Raw genomic sequence first — 22423 nt, 5'->3', positions numbered from 1 at the left:
CTCTGCTGAGAGGACATTTACTCCCAAAAGGAACCTTTAAATAATGCAGGTCAGACTCAAGTTTAGGACTCAGTACTTATTGTTCAGAAAACCGGGTATAAGTAAAGATTCATCCTGTGAATGTGCAAATAGCTGTACAAGATACCCACGGCCCGGCCAATTAAAGAGTCCATCCCAGCCATCCCTGGGGCCTGGGGAGAGGGCAATATGGTGCCTATTCCCACCCAGGTGGGTCCTTGTAACCCCAGGGGCTAGGGGGTTGGCAGGTAGTCTGCCAGCTTGCAGCCAGCGCAGCTAGGTCTGGAGGAGGGTGGGAAGCTGACCACTCCCAGAATTCCAGGGCAGAAGGAGTTCAGGTCTGGGAGCCGGTGTATTCCACTGGTGCATCTGGGGCTACCAACTGCCCAGAAATGTAGTGCAAGGGTCTGAGGCCGTGCATGCTAACAGTCCCCGCTTTGTTGTTTAATAGCTAGGGGTGCTGGGCCTCCCTCCAGCCGAGCATGCTGCTGTCTTTCCTACACCTACTCATAGTAGGACACTGTGCTATTATCCGAACTTCTAAGTTCTGAGACATTGAGAAAACCTTGTCAAATCACGTTATCTCCTGTGCACTGAACACGTCTGCCCTGAGCCTGTCTGTGCTCACCAACAGTTTCCTAGTTTAGCTCAGCAGACTTACAGACACTTTGACTGACTGATAAGAATCAGGACAACGAATAGTACTAGAAGGCACTATGAACTATGTTTACTTTCCTTAGCAAAACATCCCCACTAGTATTTCTGAATTATGTCTGCGAATGTTTTGGGATGTTTTAACAGACCTTCATTTAAAACAGAAAAGTTATTCTTCGTCATGATTTATGTCCTTACAGACAGTACCTTGGCTCTAGGACTAGACAGTGGGAGATTTTTGTCTTAATATTGGGGGCAAAGGCCTTTTAGCTCTGAATGGTGTATTTTTCTTATAGATGCATTAGCAACACAGGAACATAGCATGGTTATGGCCCGGCCCAGCGCTGTGAGCTCATCAGAAGCAATGGAATATCACATGGTAACCCTGTGGTGACCTTCTCAATCAACAGTTCTCCTTTCAAAAGATTCACTCCTACTAGTGTGTGCATTCTGAGGAAAAGAATAGCCAGCACACCAGTAAGGGTTTGTTCAGGCTTGGGAGAGCAAAGAGAATGAATCTCTAAAGCCTCACCATGTAAGCAATAGGGCAAGGGGAACTCGCACATGGAGGTCCACACTTAAAGGGCCAGCTGTCCAGGTGAGGGCTGGTGAAGGTACACTCACTGTTCCTGTCTTGTCCTTTACAGGAGCCAGACTCCCAGGGGCCAGCAGAAGGTCACATGTGGACACTAAGCATGGACAGGGCTGGTTTTCCAGGCATGACTTTAGAGCACGCACAGCCTGAGTCCTGCCTTGTGTTGGTGTGCAGTCTATGGGCACCTGCCACAAAGCCCCATACACGTCCGCGTTCATCCCTGGCCTCCATCTGTCTCACAGGTTGGCTATCCAGCTGCTAAGATCCCATTAGTGCTCTTAAACATTTCTTTTCAGGAAAAGAAAGGACAGTAAATGGAACTTTCCCCTTTTCAAAGAACTCCTTTGCAAGTGGGACCGAGAAGCATTCGGTCAAAGTAGCACTGAAAGGTCTGGTGAAATGAGAACGAGCCATGTCCTTTTCACGCCAAAGGGAGGCCCGAGCTCCAAGCTTCTCAACGCTGAGATGTGCCATGAGGATGGCGGCCCGGACCCCTAGTTTCTGACAGTCAGGATCTCAAAACTGGAACCAGTGGTGCAATCAGGACCTCTTATGGAGACATGCACCACCAGAAAGAACATACATCATTTAGAAGAAAAAAGTAACCTATGTTGAGCAGGGTTCTGAGACAAGGTCCACAACAGAGAAGTGTACTGTTGCAGGTGGGCCTTGCCCTTGCCTACGCTACCCACTTCTAGGCTGAGCCCCTTCTGCCACAGAGAGGCAGCAACTGCCCCAATTCTCGACACTGGCCCAGGATTCCTCTACCTGTGGCAGACAGACGGGGCGCTCTGCTTAGTGACGGTATTAACTCACAGTTGAGTAGCATCGCCAGTTGTGGCTGTGTGCCACACTGAAACCCTCAATACTGCACGGAACATCTGTCAACAGCCTGAGTCTCACTGAGCATTGGAGCCGATCATCACTTCCTGTTTGTAAGCAGTTGTCTCAGTCTTACATTTTAATAGCTTTCTTTTCCATCCCATTATTAAATATTAATGTTTGAGGGTTTCTTTAAAAAAAGAGTTGTTGGGTGTTGGTGGGCACTGGTAGCTGTTACTTGGGAGGATGAAGAGGATTGCTTAAACTCATGAACCCAGGACTGCCTTGGGCAGTATGGTACGATGCCATCTTAAAAATCAAAATGAGCACTGGTAGCTCATGCTTGTAATCCTAGGTACTCAGGAGGCTGAGATCTGAGGGTTGTGGTTCAAAGCCAGACTGGGAAGGAAAATCTATGAGACTCATATCTCCAATTAGCCACTAGAAAACCGGAAGTAGTGCTGTGGCTCAAAGTGGTAGAGCGCTAGCTTTGAACAGAAAGAGCTGAGGGATAGCACCCAGGCCCAGAGTTCAAGCTCCATGACCAACAAGGGAAAAAAAAAAATCAAAACAAGAACAAAACCAGGTCAAGAGGTGGCGGCAGTTTTCTAAACAATGATGACAATGGCAACGGCTGCTCCAACAGGCGCACGCGGGCCAGGGGCTGCAGGTCCCTCCAAGAGGTCAGGACTAAGCCACCATCCTCACTCAGAGGACCTGACACTCTGGCAAGTGGTTGTTTCATTTTTTTCCAAATAATTTTGTTACAATTAATGCACTGTACAGAGGGGCTGCCATTTCTTTCTTGGACAATGTCACCCCGTCCTCTGCTTTTCCCCAGCTTCCCTCTCCCATCCCTGCCCACACATTTGCAAAGTCTGATTCCCAATGATCCCACACGAAACCGCCAAACAGCTGTTTTCCTTTCATCTTTCTGACACAGGCTACACAATTGTCCTCACAGAAGCAGTGACGGTCTCGTGTCACCACAGCAACCGTTCTCAGGGAGCAATGATGCGCACTACTGCAACAACTCATCTCTGCCGCAGAACTTCCTTTGCATGCGTGCATTGATTTTAGCAAGATTGTTGCAAATTGGTTTGGCTTACAACGCTTTTTTAACTAAGGTTGTAGTGACCACTTAGTTTGAAAGGATCTTGCAACCCAAGGCAAAATCAATTTCCCTTGTAGAAGCAAGAGAGTACTTCAATACAGTTAAAAGATTTTCTTTTTAATCATCTGACCTCAAAAAATAAAGGTACTAGATGAGCAACAATACACAAATACCAATGTCTCATAAATATGTAAAGATTTTCTTTCTTAGAAGCATCATGATAAGGTATTAGTTTGCCGAAACCTTAAACTCTACACTCTGAACTATGTATATTTCCTCCACTCTGTATGTGCTGCTTATGTACGTACACACATATGTTCAGCCTTTTCAGATGCAAATATTTTGTTAAGATTAATTTAATTTTTGAAGGTTCTAACAAAACTTTTACCCTTCAATGAAAGATATATGCAAAGTAGGAAAATTTCTTATCATTTTACAGCAATTGTTATTAAATAACATATTTGAGTTTAGCTTTTCTATTAATCAATTTTACTTCTTCTCAATTGCTTTTAGTATTTAATTCATTTATAGAGCCATTATTTCTCTCATAAAAACAAAAAACCTATTCTCCAAGTTGAGAAAGGACTTTAAAAAAATTCAGTCTTTCCCTGATCTATTTCCCAGTCTAGTGTTTTTTTTGTGTGTGTGCGGTTCTGGGGCTTGAACTCACTGCATGGATACCTCTGTCCTTGAACATTTTTGCTCAAGGCTAGCGCTCTACCATTTGAGTGACAATGTCATTTTGGGCTTTTTTGCAGTTAATAGTAAGAGTATAATGGACTTTCCTTCCTGAGCTGGCTTTGAACTGTTCCCTTAGATTTCTACCTCGAGAGCAGCTAGGATTACAGGCTTGAATCACTGTCACCAGCCCTAGTATAATTTGATGTAAAATGAGCTACTGAAGACTTATTTTATGAATAGATAAACCTGAAGCCTGAAGGTTGGGCTTAGATCATCTGATTCTGAAAAATAACGCAGTACTACTTATTCTTAAAAAGGCAAGTCTCTGGGATGGGAAAGTGGCTCAGTGGTAAAGCGCTTGCCTTGCATGCATGAGGCCCTGGGTTCGATTCCTCAGCACCACATAAGCAGAAAAAAAAAGCCGGAAGTGGCACTGTGGCTCAAGTGGTAGAGTGCTAGCATTGAGCTGAAGAGCTGAGGGACAGCGCCCAGGCCCAGAGTTCAGGCCTCATGACCAGACACCCTCCCCCACAAAAAAAGGCAAGTCTCTAAGACAGTCTTCACACGTGTGTAATTCCTAATGAGCTTCATATGCTCCAGCGGCAGGCTCTGACAGTGGCCTGGCACAGTACAGACATCTGGCAATCCTTACCTCCGGGAGGTGGCTTGTTTTTGGAGGTGAGGATGACGAAGCCAAATCCTTCATTCTCTTTTCGTTGTAAGACAACATCATAAGCCTCCTGGGGAGCAGACCTCGCTGGGAGCTCTGCTCGGTTCAGATGGGGAGATCCGTTCTGCGATGAAGGGAAGGCTTTGGGGACGTCGTCCTCAGGCTGTGTCTCTATAATCAACATAACCAGTATTAGTATTTTGGAAAACCATGATTTTTTGTTGTTGTTGTTAAATAAGTGCTTTTGTGTTAAGCCTCTCAAAGAAAATTCAGTCCTTCATAACATGAAGAACTGAACAGCAGCTCCTAAGTGAGATTCAAGTGTTATCTGAGTGCAGATACAATCAGCTGCAGTCCATACAACTTCCAACAGTTGGAAAACTAAAGTTTCTAAAAGCTTCAGTGAGATTTGATTATAAAAATTCTTCCAGGAAGCCAGGCACCGATAGCTCACGCCTGTAATCCTAGCTACTCAGGAGGCTGAGATCTGAGGATCAAGGTTCAAAGCCAGCCTAGGCAAGAAAGTCCGTGAGACTCTTATCTCCAATAAACCACCAGAAAAACGGAAGTGGTGCTGTGGGTCAAGTGGTAGAGTGCTTGCCTTGAGCTGAAGAATGCAGGGACAGTGCCCAGGCCCAGAGTTCAAGAACCATGACCGTTAAAAAAAAAAAAAATTCTTCCAGGAACTGCTTAGTGTGTCAAGGTTTATGACTCCAGACAGTAATTTTAATAGAAGTAGATAATGTAAATGTCCTTTTAAAATTAACTGAATATAACTTAGTTCAGGGAGTGGTGTTCACTGATGTCTGAGAGTTCGAAGTGCCAGAGGCTGCTGTTTGAACTGCTCTCTGTCTCACAGGATTTGTCCTGACATGTGCTTTTTATTTTACTATTTTATTTTTATTTCTGCCAGGTCTGGGGCTTGAACTCAGGGCTTGAGCACTGTTCCTGAGCTTCTTTTGCTCAAGGCTAGCACTCTACCACTTGAGCCACAGCGTTGTTTCCAGCCTTTTCTGTGTATGTGGTACTGAGGAATGGAACCCAGAGTCTCATGCATGCGAGATAAGTACTCTACCACTGAGCCACCTTCCCAGTCATACCATATGCTTTGCCGTACAGCTTTCATACGAGTTTATCATGAGCAGGTCTCACTTTTCTTTCCCTCACTGTTGGTGAACAGCAGACTTGCTTGGCGTAGATTCATGCAGAATCCCCAGCAAGTGGCAGTTAATACACCTTTTATGTGTTGGTCCTGGGGTGAACTCAGGGCCTGGGTGCTGACCCTGAGCCTTTTCTCCTCAAGGCTAGTGCTCTACCAGTTGAGTCACAGTTCCACTTCCAGTTTTTTGTTTTAATGGTTAATTAGGTATTAAATTCTCATGGATTTTCTTGCCTGGGCTGGCTTTGAACCACGATCCTCAGATCTCAGCCTCCTAAATTGCCAGGATTACAGATATAAGCCCCTGGTGCCTGGCTTAACCCATTTTATAAAAGCAGAATGCATGTTTTTATCTCAACAAATAAAAAAGAGTGATGCCAAGGGGCTGGAGATGTAGCCCAGTAAAAGAACATGTGCGTAGCATGTGAGGCCCTGGAACACTTGCAAAGGAAAAGAGCGATGTCCATATCCATCAAGGATCAGAAGTTTACCAATCTCCATCTTGCAGGCAGGGAATCTTCTAGGAGCTGGGACTACAGAGTAGCTAGGCAAGCAGACACAAGTGTCCATATTCTCGTGTCACAGTTTAGACACTGGACTCTGCAGGCAAATACTAAGTCTTAATGTTGACCCTAGTATTGACAAGCCATGTGTCTCTGAGCCTTCTGAGTCACTGTACAACCACATAGACCTAGATCATCGCAGTGCTTCATGGGAGTATGTGTGAGGACTAAAGAAGACAGGGCAAGCACTTAGGTGGTAACCTATCCTTGAGGGTCGGTCTGGGGTTTCACCAGGACCCAAAGTCCTCCGTTACCCAGACAGGGGAGTATGTTGTTCTAATCAAAGAACTGCATTCTTTTTTAAAACACAGATTTCATCTATAATTCTACAGTGGTAAAGTTTATTAATTAGTATAATCTTAATGTCGAGATTTAAAGTTTCTTCTTATTAATACTACTATTACTTTACATAGCCTCCCATGGATCCTGGATCATATAAATTATCTTTTATAGATTTTTGAGTTAAGGTCTCCAGAATGGTCTGGAATTTTCCATCCTCCTGCCTCAACCTCCCAAGAGCTCGGATTACAGGCACCATCATACCCAGGTTATAGTGTATTGAACATGGAAAAGAGTCCTGCAAGATGACAGAGAAGATGACCTGTCTCCTTTTAACTTTTCCGAGCAGTAAGAGGCTTACACACCTTCACAGAAGATCTTTCTTCTGACAGTCAGTAGCACATGGCCATTCCGTGCTGCGGTGGTCATGAGGTCCAAGACCTGTTTGTGTGACTTCCCTCTGACAGGAATCCCATCAATGCACATCAGCTCATCTGCAGCACGAAGCCGGCCATCTTTCTCAGCAGCTCCCAGGGGAATGATGGCCCCAATGTATATCTGGTAAGACAGTAAAGTGAAGGCTGGCTGTACAGTGTACAAAGAATGGCTGGAGAATTAAGACCTTCCTGACTCAACAATGCAAACCAACTGATATCCCACAATTTATCTGTGAAAGTCATATTTCAGAAAGTTGTTACCCTAGAAGCGGTACCTCACCTAACCACTAATACAGAGTCCTTCTAGAATCCTCAGGTGACAATCAGTTACCACTGGAGACTAATTAGAACATACTTATACATTAAGCATTTAAAAGTACTGACATTTAAAAATACTACTTTTATTCGCCTAACTTCTAAGATAACAATGTACTCTTTTTGGATATGACACAGAATAAAATGTAAATACATTCTTACATTCTACAGGCCATATTACTCTCTGCCATTTACCAAAGGTAAGGGCCAGTCATAATGGCCATATGACTGTGGTCGGAGCTACTTTAGAGGCAGAGGTAAGAGGAGGATATGAGTTCTGTGAAAAGATTAGCTTGAGACCCTACTTAAAAAACAAAACTGGGGCTGAGAAGGTGGCTCAGTGGTAGAGCGCTTGCCTTGCATGCATGAGGCACTGGGTTCAATTCCTCAGCACCACATAAGCAGGAAAAAAAAAAGCCGGAAGTGGTGCTATGGCTCAAGTGGTAGCATGCTAGCCTTGAGCTGAAGAGCTGAGGGACAGCGCCCAGGCCCAGAGTTCAGGCCCCATGACCAGACCCTCCCACCCCCACAAAAAAAAAAAAAAAAAACTAAACTAAAAGAGGAAGGATTGGAGGCATAGCTCAGGTGGTAGAGGGAAAGCACAAGCAGTCCTCAGTACCACAATATACAAAAAAAGAAGTGCAAAACTTAAAAACAGAACCACTGATTGTTCCACAAACTTCATATAAGATCACTGCATAAACAAAATTCTAGAGTTGAAATGCTTTACAGATCTAAGCCTTTGGCATTCTAGACTGAAATATGAGTTATTTTGTCTTCTCAAGCTTTCAGAGCTAACAGAAGGAACAATAGGGAAGTGCTGCTAGGCCACAGGACTGGATGAACAGAGAAGAGGGTTATCACAGCATTTAAAGGTAAAGACCTTGGCAGAGAGGACAGAGGATTATAGGTTTCCTCTGGGACTTGAACTCAGGGCATCTTGTTCTTGCTTAGCTTTTTCTGCTCAAGGATGGTGCTCTACCACTTGAGCCACAGGTCCATTTCTTTTTACTCTTTAATAGGAGATAAAAGTTTCACAGACTGACTTCCAACCCAAATACTCAGATCTCAGACTCCTAAGTACCCAGCATTACGGAGTGAGCCACTGGTACCTGGATGGGTAACAGGTTTCTTAGCGATGATGTCTTAGAATCTGCTTTGCAAGGGAAAGCTAAAAGGAAAGCTCAGCTAAGTTTCTGTTTTTGGGTGTCAAAGATGGAAGCAGGCCTTGTGCACACTAGGTGCATGAGATACTGTTGAACTCTAGCTCTAGCTCCAAGTAAGCCTTATTTATTTACACAGAAAAGCAAATAAATCAGCCAGTGTTTGAATTATAGCTTATATGTTGTATTTTTTTTGGGGGGGGTCTGTCATGGGGCTTGAACTCTGGGGCCTAGGCACTGTCCTTGAGCTGTCTTTGCTCAAGGCTAGCACTCTACTGTTTTGAGCCATAGCACCACTTCTGGTATTCTGGTGATCAATTGAAGATAAAGAGTCTCACTGACTTTCCTGCCTGGACTGGCTTTGAACTGCGATCCTCAGATCTCAGCCTCCTGAGTAGCTAGGATGACAGGCATGAGTCACTACTGCCTAGGTCTCAGCCGACATGTTTTTAGCTACAGTTGTTGGCTTCAGCTATTCCATGCTAATTGAGGATGGATGCTACTCACAGAAATGCCTTTTTCCTCATATTAAAACAAGAACACCCCACTCCACTGAAACACCACTCCAAGAGACACATGGCAAAGATTCCCACTTACAGACTGGTCAGGCCCATCTCCGCCCAGGACCCGGAAGCCAAACCCAGATTCCTGTTTCCGAAGAAAAACATCCAAATCTTTGGTGTTTGGTGCTAAGGAAAATCAGAAAATGTAGAGTAAATATTTTGTTCATATTTGAAAGTATTAAAATAAAATCAAGTTCAGTATTTAGTAGGATACAATTATAGTGCAATTCAGTTATGTATAATCTCATAACTTTTAGATAAGTGAAATTTTACTTAAGAGTATGGGAAATACATACTTGAATACAAATCTGTTTTAAGTGCTAACCAAACTGTAACAAGACTGTTCAGGAACATTTGTGTGGATTCTGTGCATTCAGTATACAGGGTTATTAACTTCTAATATTGTCCCTTCCATACTACAACATTCAATTCAGAATGATCAAAAAATCACTTTGGTGTTCGATAGATATAATCTAAGCAAGGTAATTTAAATCTAAGGAAAGAGAGCCTATAAAATACTTATCCTACTCTTAAAAGTTTTTTCACATGAATTCTCTACGTAGCCTAATTTTACAAAAGGTTAGTATTTTAAAGAAAACAGCTATCAGTGACAACTTACTGAAGGAAATGAAGGCCTGACTGACTTGTGGAGGGTGATCGGGTGAGTGGAAGAGTTGATTTAGACCAAGCTGCATTTCAAGGGGCTGGGCTTTTACCCCACATGGTTCTGTTCCCCAAGGGTAGGCTGTATTCACCAGAATACGAAGTCAGGAAAAGTTGTTTCATGACTAAGAATCTGTCTCTGGGGAAATACCAGTGTTTTCCTAAGTAAAGTGTACTTACTAAAAGGAGAAAAAGAAAAGCTGGAAGCAGGTGCCAGAGGCTCACACCTATAATCCTAACTACTCTGGAGACTGAGATTGGAGGATCGTGGTTCAAAGTCAACCCAGGTAGGAAAGTCTGTGAGATTCCTTATCTCCAATTAAATAACAGAAAAATAAAAGAGGTGGCGCTGTGGCTCAAGTGGTAGAGTGCTAGACTTCAGCAAAAGGAGCTTAGGGAGAGTGCCCAGGGCCAGAGTTCAAGCGTCAGGAAAAAAGAGAAAAAAAACAAAATGCTGTAAACTATATAAAGTAAGTGAAATGTGGTAGAGGATAAACTATCAATATTGTTTGGAAGCAATCTCTTCTTTTAATATGAAAATGAGCAGCAGGAAGAGCGGAAAACAAGAGCCTTGTTCTGTGGCCTGATTTTATAGTCAGTGAAGCAATTTCTTGATAAATAGTTCCTATTAGAATCACAGAAGCTTATTGTCTGTGTATGGCTCAGTGGGAAAGTGTGTTCTTAGCTCTGGGTTCAACTCTCCGCAGGAAAAGGAAACGGAACTTTAGAAAGTACAATGGTCACAATACTATGAATGTCTTAAGATGCACTGTACTCACAATCTGATTTATTGAATCCAAATCCCTTTGTTCAACTACTTAAAATTAAAAATAAATAAATAAAAAGCATGTATCCCACATGAATGGAAGTCTGAAGAAAGGTTTTCCACATAGTTACACTAATTTAAATTTCTGCTTTACTATGCTGACAGTTGGTCTTCATCTTTTGAATATGGCCTGAAAATATCAAGATAAAGTTTTGCAACTAGTTAAGTAAGCATGAAGTCAGTTTCATATGTTTCTAACTGTGTATTTCTTTTTTCCAGATAGATATAAATCTGTTTTTTGTTTTGTGAAATAGGTTCTGACGTTGCAGCTCAGGCTGGCTACAAACACCACATGTAGATACAATCCTTCTTTTCTTTTTTTTCTTTTTGGCAGTACTAGGGTTTTGAATTCAGGGCCTGTGCTTGCCTAGCAAGGGCTCGAGCCACACTTGCGGTACTTTTTGCTTTCATTTTCAGAGAAGGTCTCATACATTTTTCCCTGGCAGCTTCCCATATACTTGGGGTCTAGCCTGACTTTTAGGATAAGGTCTCACTAACTTTTTTGTGTAAGCTGCCTTTGACTTGTGATCCTTCTATCTCTGTCTCTTAAGTAACTGGGATTATATAGGGATGAGCCACTGTGCCATTTGGTATGAGACCAAATTTAGTTCTTAAAATATTAATCACATTTAAATATGCAATTTTAGTTTGGAAAAGATTTGTTACTACCACGTAAATTAAAATAAAAAGGAATTTCTACCTTGTGCTTTTTCTTTCCTCAGACGGATGCCATATTCCTACCAGAAAAATATCTTCCTAGAACTCAAATTCAGTGATATTTTCCTGCAGTTGAAACCATTTCATGACTTGTTCCCTCCTCTATCTTCCTTCCTTCTCCCTCTGTTCTTTCTTTCTCCCAGGCTGGCCTTGAACTCAAGATCTTCTGCCTCCTGAGTGTTTGGGACCACAGGTATGGGCCACCATGTCCAGTTCTTCTATAAATCATGACCAGCTTTCTCAGAAGGGCCCCCCCACAATCTGTTCCTGCTTTCACCTCTAGCCAACCACACAAAGGCCAGGCACAATGCAACTCCTCTGCCCTTCCCTTGTTTTCCTCATGCATAGCTCTTCTCCTCACTTGGCTTCAGCCTCTCTTGCTGTTTGAAGTTCTACCTGACACTTCCTAGCACTAAATGAGCTCCTTTTCAATCCAGATTGCAATTTGTCCAACTCAACCTTCCCTCTCAACCTGAGAGGCCAAAGGTACTTATTTGTACACTTGTTTGCTAAACATTTGCCTTATTCCTTTATGTTTAATACTATTGATGGTACAGGACTATGTAACATACTTATTTCTCTATTCCAGTTCCTAACAGGATGGCTGACACCTTCACAGCTAGGAAAAAAACTGAGTGAATACTGAAGGTATGTGAGTGAGGCTCGGGGTCCTATTAAAATGGTAAAGAGGGAGTAACTTCTCAATATGCCTTTGGAAGACAGGAAATAACAGTTAAAAATTTTTTTTAATCATGTGCTCTTGAAATGCTACACAACTACTTACGTTTGTCTTCATATAAACTCTTAGATTTCAGGTAGACCTCAGAAGGATCTAATTTCGGAGATCCTGACCGGATAATGCTGGGTGGGAAAGGCATCGGCTGGGGAATGGACTCGTTTATGGCCTCCAAACTTCCTGAAATTTCTTTTTTATCTGTTTTCTAAAATAGAAAAAAGACACTCCTTGATGTTTTTGAAAGTAAGATTGTTAATTCTTTCAAAAAGACTATGAGCTGGGTATGTCAACTGAAAACAGGTCTAAGGCTCCAGCTAAGGTCTCAGGTGGCAGGTCTAAGCTGAAGACTGGGGTTCAAAACCAGCCCCGACAGACAAATCCAAGAGGGTTCAGGCTCCACTGCCACCACTACCAGGCAGTTATAATATGCAAATTCACTGCCACAGCCATGTAACTGACACTGACATGTCCGCAAGCATGCCAGGCAAAAGATGAGCAGTCTTGTCAATCTAGCACTACCAAACATGACTTGACTCTGAGATGAAGCTAAATAGGAAGACAAAAGGAGCATCTGTATGTAGAGTAACAGGGAGGCGCAGGGGCACCTTCAAAAAATTATTGATAAGCCCGACCTCCTAGTTGCTGAATTTAATTTGCAATGAAGATGCTTAAGATGATCTATTCTCTCTAGGAAAATGGGATGGAGAGTGAACTCTGATTTCGGTGAAAACTCTGCAGGCCAATGGAAATGCACTCTGGGAAAACACCCATGAAGGCAGGCAGCCACAAAAAGGAGGGCAGACTGGCCTATTGTCATACTTTTAACTATTTTGATAGGATTTCCCCAAAATAGTCAAGCAAAATGACTCTTCCCTTTTCCCTCCCTCTGTTCCCTCTTCCTCTTTCTGCTTTGTTATTTTGTGGCTAATACTGTGGCTTGAAATCAGGGCTTCATGCTTTTCCACTAGAGCTACCTCCACTTCTGGCTTTTTGGTGGTTATTTGCAGAGAGTTGTCTGCCCTGGCTGGCTTTGAACCTTAATTCTCAGATCTGAGCCTCCTGTATAGCTAGGATTACAGGTGTGAGCCATTGACTCTCTGCTCAAAAGAACTTCTTTAATAATAAATTCAAACATGAAATTCAATCAACAGTCTAAAATATTAGCTTTGAGAATAGCCTGTTTTCCTAAATTTTGGCTGAGGGGGGGGATTAGAGATGTCTATACTGAGTAATTAACATGGACTGGAGACCAGCCTGTGAGGGAGTGATGAGGGGTTTCACAGTTCTGTGCCATCTGGGACCCTCCGTGACCCAGATGCAGTCACATGGCAGGAAGTCTCCTCCTAACCCTGGGATCTGTCGGAGCAGTTAAGGGTCATCAGAGCCTTCCTTCAGCTGTGAGCAGCCAGGTCACCACAGCTGCCTGGCATGGATGATGAAGCCAACCCCATGGCAAAGGAGTGGAAGGACTGCCAGGGGAGGCAGAGAACACAGAAACACACAGTGTTACCCTAACAGGGGGACAGGGGGCTCTGTTCACAGCAGACCTGTGGTATAAACCACCTGTAAAAAGGGCAGACTGAGCATCTTTTTTTTCCTACTTTGAGCTACAAAACACAAAATCTGCAGGGGATTTCTGCTTGGTGGGCTGGAAAGAATTAATCCACTTCACAAGATCAGATGATATTGCCTTTAAAAGTCTATGGTTTATCATTCTGGGAGACCAACTTTCAACTGGAAGGTGAAAAAACTTCAAAATGAGCAAAGTGGACCTAAATTAGGGTTTAAAACAAGCCATCTTGCTCTCCATGTCCACTAGGTGTGCACACAGAAGTAGGCACATGTGCACCCTGCTTCTTGCACAACAGCATTATTGGTACGCCTACTGTCGCGTTTTCTTTCTCTGTGTAGGTCTTGATATAGACTGCTCAGGTTATTCCAAAACATGCAAAGACGCTGCTCTGGGTCTGACAGTCTGGCACTTTGATACAAGCAAACTTAGCTGGTAAGGACAAGGGTTAGAAGGGTTCACTTAGTGCTAAGTGAGAGAGGGCATCTAAATGTGCTATCTGCAGACTCCATGAAAGAAAGAGGAGCCGTCATGGCTTCTTTTAGGCATCAGCAAATAGACATAGCAGTCTATCATCTGTGCTAATGCTCAGCTACTTCTGTCCTTGCTCCTGAGGGAGGATCCCCAGTGTACCACATTTTACTAGCGGACAGGGCTGATGGCAGTTTGGGCTTCTAGTGCTCCTCTAGTAGCAGACTTAGCACAGCCTCCACCCAGGACTTCATGCTGTCCTCATGTTTTGGATCCGCGGCTGGCAGCGTAAACTTCCTGACCTCTCTAGCCATCACCAGGTCCCCGGGGAGCTGCTCTCATGGGGAGGAAGAGCGCAGACCTCTCAGGGAAAGGGCAGAACTGTTTGAGGATCACTATGATACTCACCATTTTGGCAGTTTTAGATGGTGAAGGAGGACCTTAAAAAAAAATGAGTCAGATTTTAAAAACAGAGGAAGCATTCTTAGATCACAAACACTAATAATGCTTATGATAAAACTAGTTACCACTTTTAGTAGGCTGTAAGTTCTTATCTAACTGTTCCAAGCATTATACATACACCTAATTTCATTTTTATAATAGTTCTAAGGCATTAATAGAATTATTATTAAACAGACAAAAAGATAAGGTTCCCTATACCACAGAAACAATGTATAGCAAGGTAGGAAATGGCCATAGAAGCATCTGACATCCAACCCCAGTCTCTGTTATAAGTGTTGAAGCCCTGGGAGACCCTTAGTACTAAAAAGAGATTTTTTTAAACCTAATTCTGAGTATGTTCTACAATTTACCCAGGAGAAGCCCAAGTGATTCAAAGAAATGAAAATGAGGAAAAATCTCCAATAAAGTTGAAATGCTCATTTGTCTCAAAAAGGAAAACTGAAAGCCAGAGTGATAGAAGAGAGAAGGTGTGAATTCCATTCTTTAAAATGCCAAGGAGTTGTGAAAGCCTATTAGCATGCAGCATGTAGCTGGTCAGTGCTTGGAATTGGATTTATAATCCATGAGAGCCGTTCACGCCAGCTGATGACCTTGAAACATAAAAATATCACTTCTCTTACATAAGCACTGCGAGGTTTGACTAGCCTTTCTGAACAGAGCTTAGAGCTAAAGACAAAGCCAGGCTGGCTGCCTCTGCAGAGCAGGGTATCCCTGCCCCTGTCGCACATCTGCACAGACAGACTGGCTCTTCCTCAGACCTGTGGTGCATGATGAAGTACCACTGGGCCAAAGGCTCAATTTCTGTTATTGTCATCGACAGAGAAAACAAGGTTAAGAGGATACATCTCACTTGAAGTAGTACAATACTGAGCCATAAATAATCAGATTTTGGAAAGAATACAACAGGAGGTGTGAATGCAGCCACTAATAACTGAAATGCTGGGAAGAATGCCACTGTGGACAGCAACAGTCCTCAAGGAGGACACCCAGGGGTGCATCTGCCTCTGGAGGGCACCCAGCGAGCGGAGAAACGTCACGACACTCCGGCTCCTTGTGGCTACATTGACTTACCTCCTCTTAAGATAAGCAGAGGCACGTCTGCACCTACTGGGAACTGCTTTAGCACTTCCACCACCTGGAGATGTGTTAAATTCTGCACATTCTGATGATAAATTTCCTTGATTATATCCCCTTTCTGAAGGCCTTGGCACCACTGACTGTCCAGTATCATTTTAACCTTCTGCCCAGTGGGGCTGTCAGCAATCGCAAAGCCGAAGCCCTTGGGGCCCTTGATCAAAGGGATAGTCACTAGTTCTGGCTGGGAGCTGCCGGAAGAGGCCACAGATGTCCTCTGTTCACCCAGATCTGATGGTCCATCAAGACAATCGCTCATCAATACGTGTCCTGATTTTCCATTGTGGTCCAGAACCATGGTTCCTGGCTTCAAGTCCTGAGCAGTCACGCATGTTTCTTCTTTTGTTAAGGACTGTCCATTGATGATAGGGGTAGCAGTGACAATGTCCACCACAGGGTCTTCACTGTCATCGGGGAGTGGGTAACCACGACACAAAGTGAGGTTGACATACTGATTGATAGGCACCAACTGAAACATCTGGACAACATCTGCATGGGTGTGACCCAGGACACAGCTGCCGTTGATGTCCACAATCACATCACCTGAGAAAATACAGTGTGAGAAGAGTCACCAAATAAGGTGATTTTTTTCGTTGAAGGGAGAAGTAAAGGTAACAATTCAATACAGGCATTGGATATATTATTTAAGACACTGAAGTGTGTGATACAGTGGTTAACAGAATGATGATCACTGGCTACAGAACTGCCGTCATTCAAGATCACAAGCTGAGTGCTTTTACCCACTCTTCTCATCCATTTGATTCTTTAATTCACAATAATTATTTAAACGCTCACAGACACATAAAGGTGCTTTGGTTTGTAGGTTCCAAAACTCATCAGAATGCTGTTAGAAATATTTGTCTGTAAAATTTTGTTCTATAACTAAGAAGATACAAATGCGATTAATTGGAAATGAAGTTTTGATTTTTTTTTTCCCCTGATGAAGACTCACAGAATTTTCATGAAGGCATACTATTGCTATGCAAATTAGGTAAGCGTTAGGTAAATCTGAAATTACATTATGAAACTCTGACAGCAAATATATATAGTAGCTATAAGATGTGTTTGATGGACAAAATGTAAAGAAAGGTTAAAATTGAAAACTAAAAAGAAAAACCCTATTAAAATCCGTCACTTCTGGGAAACATGCCCCAAGTTAGCATCTCGCCTTGATTCTCCTTCTCAAGCTCGTCAGCCACAACAAAACTATCACCATATAAAATATCCAACAGGCTGAAAGCCAGTGGTCCATGCTTGCCATCCTCGCTACTCAGGAGGCTGAGATCTGAGGATCGCAGTTCAAAGCCAGCCTGAGCAGGAAAGTCTGTAAGACTCCTATCTCCAATAGGAGAAATATCAGAAAAAGTGGGAAGTAGTGCGGTGGTTCAATTGGGTATAGTGCTAGCTTTGATCAGAGAGAGGCTCAGGGACAGAGCCCAGGCACTGAGTTAGTCCCAGGACTGGCAAAAAACAAAAACAAACAAACAAACCCCCAAAAACCCAAACCAAACCAAAACAAAAATCCATCAATTACCAAGGAACAACTTCGGGAAAAAAAGGATTGATTTGAGACTGCAGTTCAAAGCCAGTCCACGTAGGAAAGCCCAGAGTCATATCTCCGATTAACCAGCAAAAAAGCTGGAAGCAGAGCTGTGACTCAAGTTACTGGGCACTACCCTTGAAAAAAAAGCTCAGGGACAGTGCACAGACCCTGAGTTCAAGCCCCAGGACTAGCACAACCACCACCTTTGGGAAAAATTATAGGATATAATTTTGACATTACTCTAAACATTACAGTGGACCATTTTTCATAAAAACATGGTAGGGAAAATGTTAGATAGTTCCAAATGTACACAATATAAGAGAATAACAATCAAATTGTCTTCTGAGATGATTAATAAATCACTGGTTTTGTACAGCCAAAGGATAATCTAAAGATTATACACAGTATTCCAAAAAGCTAATAAATGTAGTGTGTTTTCTCTGCTAGCTCCTGGCCCTTGCTCAAGCCAGCATATATTTAACTTTCAAGTAACATTATTTTAACATAGGAACTGTTCCCTTCTGTTGTATACTCATTCTCTCCCCTCTTCCTGTGTCTCCCCACTCCTCTCTGTGAACTCAGTACCAAATGGTCCCAGAGCTGCCACTCCGTGGAACTCTGAAGAGCGCTACCTGGTGCAATCTTCCCATCCTGAGCAGCAGGGCCTTCGTGCAGCACGTTTTTCACCTGGAGGAACTCATCAGGCCTGTCTCCACCAATAATGGTAAAGCCAAATCCCATTGTGCTTTTTTTCAGTGATGCTCGCACTAGAACACCTTTAAGTTGGGATGGGTCCCGAGTAAAGTGTGATTTTTCCACATCTGGGCCAGATAAGAAAGGGATTTGAGAACAAAAGTAATTACATGAATTCAACCCTAAAAAACAAATTTCAAGATGGTTTGTATAACTCAAGAAAAATAAATCATAAAGAAAAAAATTCAGAGAGTCTAATGTCATAGAGTAGCTGTATGAACTAAAACACAGGAAAAAATTTAACCAATAAATCCTTATTTTGGGGGTGGGTGGGTAACAGTACTGGACTCTGACCTCACTTTTCAGATAGGGTCTTGTGCTGTTGGTTTGGGGTTGGCCTCATGCCTAGACCTTCCTATCTCTGCTTCCACCTGGCCAGCGTATCACTTCTATTTATAGGATCTTGCATGCCATTTGAGAAAGTCTCTACTTATTCTCGTCTGTACATCCTTAACCCCAAATCCATTCTAGTAGTTTCCCTTTTGCTGGTTTCAGTTACCTGCTGTCAACCACAGTACAAAATTATTATTGTTATTGTTGTTGGTTGTGGGGCCTGAACTCTGGGCATAAGCACTGTCCCTCAGCTCTTCAGCTCAAGGCTAGTGCTCTACTGCTTGATCCACACTGCCATTTCTGGCTTTCTCTGCTTATGTGGTGCTGAGGAATCAAACCCAGGGCCTCATGCATGCAAGGCAAGCACTCTACCACTGAACTACCTTCCCAGCCCCAAGTACAAAATTATTGAACAGAAAAAAATCTGAGTAACTCTTCATCAGTGTGCTAAAATCTTGTGCATCCTGCTCCATTCCACCGTGGTATGAAGCAGCCTGTTTGGCTGCACCCCACAGTGGTGTGAGCTACCCTGCAGCTCTGCAGGATCATATGATTACCACTCACCAGTCACTTAGTTGTTGTCTGGGTTATCCGACTGGCTCCATGGTATCAGGATGCCTGTATTCAAGGAACCCTATCTCATTCAATAACATCACCAAGGCACAAGAGTGGTGCAGGGATAGTGATTTGTATATGTTGAAAAGAAGCCAAAAAGAGTTTCTGTTCAGTGAACAGATTGTATCAATATGTATGTACAGGAAAAACAAAGCATAAAGAAGGCTTTGTATGGGTACAGGAAGGGGATGTCTTGAAATGTATCCCCAGCAGATTAGATAAGGGGTGACTATTGTACATCTCTGTTAGTAACAATGAAAGCTATAATTTATTGATCACAACATGCCAAATACCATTATAAGCACTTGGTACATATTAATTTGTTATTTCAACCACCCAAAGAGAGTATTATTATGATTCCTATTGTATACATGAGGAAAGGGAAGCACAAAGGTTTTAGGGATGTTACTCAGGGTCACATACATGAGATTAAAACTTTATGCACAGGAGGCTCCAATGGGAGGATTACGGTTTGAAGCCAGTCCAGGCAAAAGAAGTTCATCAGGTGTCATTTCAACCTATGGACAAGAATGGTAGCATGCACCTGTCAATCTTGCTAGAGGCTGAGGCTGAGACTGAGATGATTTGGCTTCTGACTAGCCTAGACACATAGTTTGCAAGGCCTCATCTCAACAGGAAAAACTGGCTGTGGTGGCACACACTGTCATCCCAGCTAGAGTGGGGAATGTGAACAGGGAGACCACAACCCAGGCTGGCCTGGGCAAAATGTGAGACCCTTTCTCAAAATACTCAGAGCCAGCCAAGTGCCAGCGGCTCACCCTGAAGTCCTGGCAGGTCAGGGGGCTAAGGTCTGTGGTTTGAAGTTAGGCCTGGCAGGAAGTCTATCTCCAATTAATCAATAAAATGCTGGGCTGGAGGCAAGGCTCAAGTGCTACAGTGCCAGCTGTGAGTGACAAGACTGAGCAAAGTGTGGGGTCTTAGGGTAATGCCCAGTATTAGCACAAAAAATAAATTGACAGCCAGAGCACAAAGGGCTAGAGGCTGAGCTTAAGCACTGGAGTGCCTGCCTAGCTATCATGAAGCCTTGCGTTCAAACCCCAGTACTACCCAAACCAACCCAAAAAACCCACTGCAAATGGGCAATAGACTGGCACACTCACTGCAAGTTGTAGACTATGAATTCTCAAGGGCAAGACCTCCTTAATCTCAATCGTGAAAACCCAGTGAGTAGCAAGCACTGGGAGACCAGGAGATGCTCAAACTATCTGTTAAACCCTGAGTATCTGATCATCCACACGCAAAGCTGAAGAAGGGGGTGCTTCTACAGAGTAGCTGCGAGAAAGAACTATTTTCTTCACAAGCAATAAAAGTTGAGACTCTGCTAGACTATAATATGGCCAACAGACCTCTTGTTATTACTGACAGTGGAAGAAGGGATTGCGTTAGAGAGGGATGAAGAAAGTCTAAAAACTCTTGGACAGCTTTTTCAGAATATACATGACTGGACTAGACTCAAAAACTTACACATTTAGGGGCTGGGAAGGTGGCTCAGTGGTAGAGCGCTTGCCTTGCATGCCTGAGGCCCTGGGTTTGATTCCTCAGCACCACATAAGCAAAAAGAAAAAAGCCGGAAGTGGTGCTGTGGCTCAAGTGGTAGAGTGCTAGCCTTGAGCTGAAGAGTTGAGGGACAGCACCCAGGCCCAGAGTTCGGGCCCCACGACCGGACCCCCCCCAAAAAAACTTACACATTTAAAAATGTTCCCCAAGGAGGGGCTGGGAAGGTGGCTCAGTGGTAGAGCGCTTCCCTTGCATGCATGAGGCCCTGGGTTCAATTCCTCAGCACCACATAAATAAGTAGAAAAAGCCAGAAGTGGTGCTGTGGCTCAAGTGGTAGAGCTCTATTGAGTTGAAGAGTTGAGGGACAGCGCTCAGGCCCAGAGTTCAGGCCCCATGACTGACCAAAAAAAAAAAGTTCCCCTAAGTGATTCTGGTGTCACTAACACCTACCATTCTATATGACAGTCAAAGGTATAGGCAAATAACTTACTATTTACTAACACTGGTTACTGAAGAATCCTGAACAGTTAGACTTTAGTATAGACTTTAGTATAACTCAAGAGAAGCTCATAATGAAGTAGAGATTTATTTTTTTTTTTTTTTTTTTTAATTTTTTTTATTGTAGAGATACTATACAGAGGGTTACAGTTACATGAGTGAGGTAATGAGTACACTTCCATGAAGTAGAGATTTAATAGTGTACCTGGCTTTAAACATAAGAACAATTCAAACCTCAAACTCATACTTTTTATTTTTTTTCATACTTTTTACATAATGAGAAGATCTCAGTATTCACATGTTTATTAAGATTATTCATATCTTTATAGGGGATATGAATGTCAAAGGCCTAGCAATAAAAACTCAAACTCACTTTTATTATCTGAGTACACAAATTTCACATTTTATTCTGAGGAAAAAAGATCAAACAGAAACTCTACCTGGGTTTGAGGGTGCAATCCCGGCCTGTCCTAGCTGCTTTTTCCTTTTGGCTTCCTCCACTGGATTTTCAAACTGGGTTTTCTGGTTAAGGTGGCTGTAAAATGTGGAGAAGTGTGGACTTCAGGTTTGATGAAAACATCACATCATTTCTAAACCGACACCATGCATTTTCATGGCCAGAGGCCAGGGCGACGCAGGCTGTTAGGGGCTGAGTGCAGAGAGGCTGACTCTGACAGCAGCACTCAGCTACCACAAGACCGGGTCAGAAAGCAGCATGCCTCTTACCTGAAGACCTTACACGTGGCAACTGGTCAGCTAGATTTTTTAAAGGCCATTTATGAAAGGGTTTTAATAAAGCAACTTTCTCCAAAATGGAGCAAGCTACCACAGTATTTTTTAAGAAATCTGGTACTCTTCTAGACTATTACTACAGTATATTATTTTTTCTATTGAGCTGCCCAAAACAAGTCAACAGTGACTAAGAAAGTAACAAACTCTTTCTTTTGCACTTGAATTTCTTCAGAATTCTGTAATAATTAAATGAGTTGAATTCAACTGGCCCTGATGCTCAGGAACATTTACAAACGCTCTACAAGCCGGGAACCTGGGGGCCGGGCAGGCTGTTACCCCTCATCCCAGGCCTGGAGAGCACCGCTCACGCTGGTAACCCTCTGGGTGAAAACCAGCTAAGACACCATCAATATCAGAAAACAAAACCATGGCTAGGTCTCACACAGCCACAGGAATCATGGTCTACACTTTCACAATGCGGAGACATTGCAGGGTTGGGGGTGTGGCTCAAGTGGTAGAGTGCCTGTTAACAATCACCGGGCCCTGAGTCAAACACCAGTACTGCCAAGAAAAAAAAAGATACTTCAGCTACATGATTTATGTTTTCCAGTGAAATCCCCTCAAGTGAGCTCTCACTGATCACAAGTGAACACCAACAATTAAATGTTAAACCTGACTTTCATGATAGGACTCTCCTTAGACCACACACACACACACACACACACACACACACACACACACACACACACACACACACACACACACACACACACACACACACACACACACACACACACACACACACACACACACACACAC

The 22423-nt window shown here is 43.2% G+C and overlaps 1 protein-coding gene across 2 annotated transcripts in view; it reads right to left on the bottom strand.

Moving 5' to 3' along the window:
* Positions 1-22423, bottom strand: part of Magi3 (membrane associated guanylate kinase, WW and PDZ domain containing 3) — a 154407-nt gene that overhangs the window by 13459 nt on the left and 118525 nt on the right. For both annotated transcript variants that reach the window (XM_070006369.1, XM_070006370.1), the window contains exons 8-15: positions 21313-21407; positions 17788-17976; positions 15550-16155; positions 14425-14456; positions 12024-12180; positions 9068-9159; positions 6921-7113; positions 4537-4725 (exon numbers count right to left, since the gene is read on the bottom strand). In XM_070006369.1, coding sequence (XP_069862470.1) covers positions 4537-4725; positions 6921-7113; positions 9068-9159; positions 12024-12180; positions 14425-14456; positions 15550-16155; positions 17788-17976; positions 21313-21407 — 1553 coding nt within the window. The remainder of the gene's footprint in view (positions 1-4536; positions 4726-6920; positions 7114-9067; positions 9160-12023; positions 12181-14424; positions 14457-15549; positions 16156-17787; positions 17977-21312; positions 21408-22423) is intronic.

Source organism: Dipodomys merriami, unplaced genomic scaffold, assembly GCF_024711535.1.
Source record: "Dipodomys merriami isolate MVZ:Mamm:240054 unplaced genomic scaffold, mDipMer1.0.p SCAF_7, whole genome shotgun sequence".
NCBI lineage: Eukaryota > Metazoa > Chordata > Mammalia > Rodentia > Heteromyidae > Dipodomys > Dipodomys merriami.
This window is presented reverse-complemented; position numbering and strand designations above follow the sequence as displayed.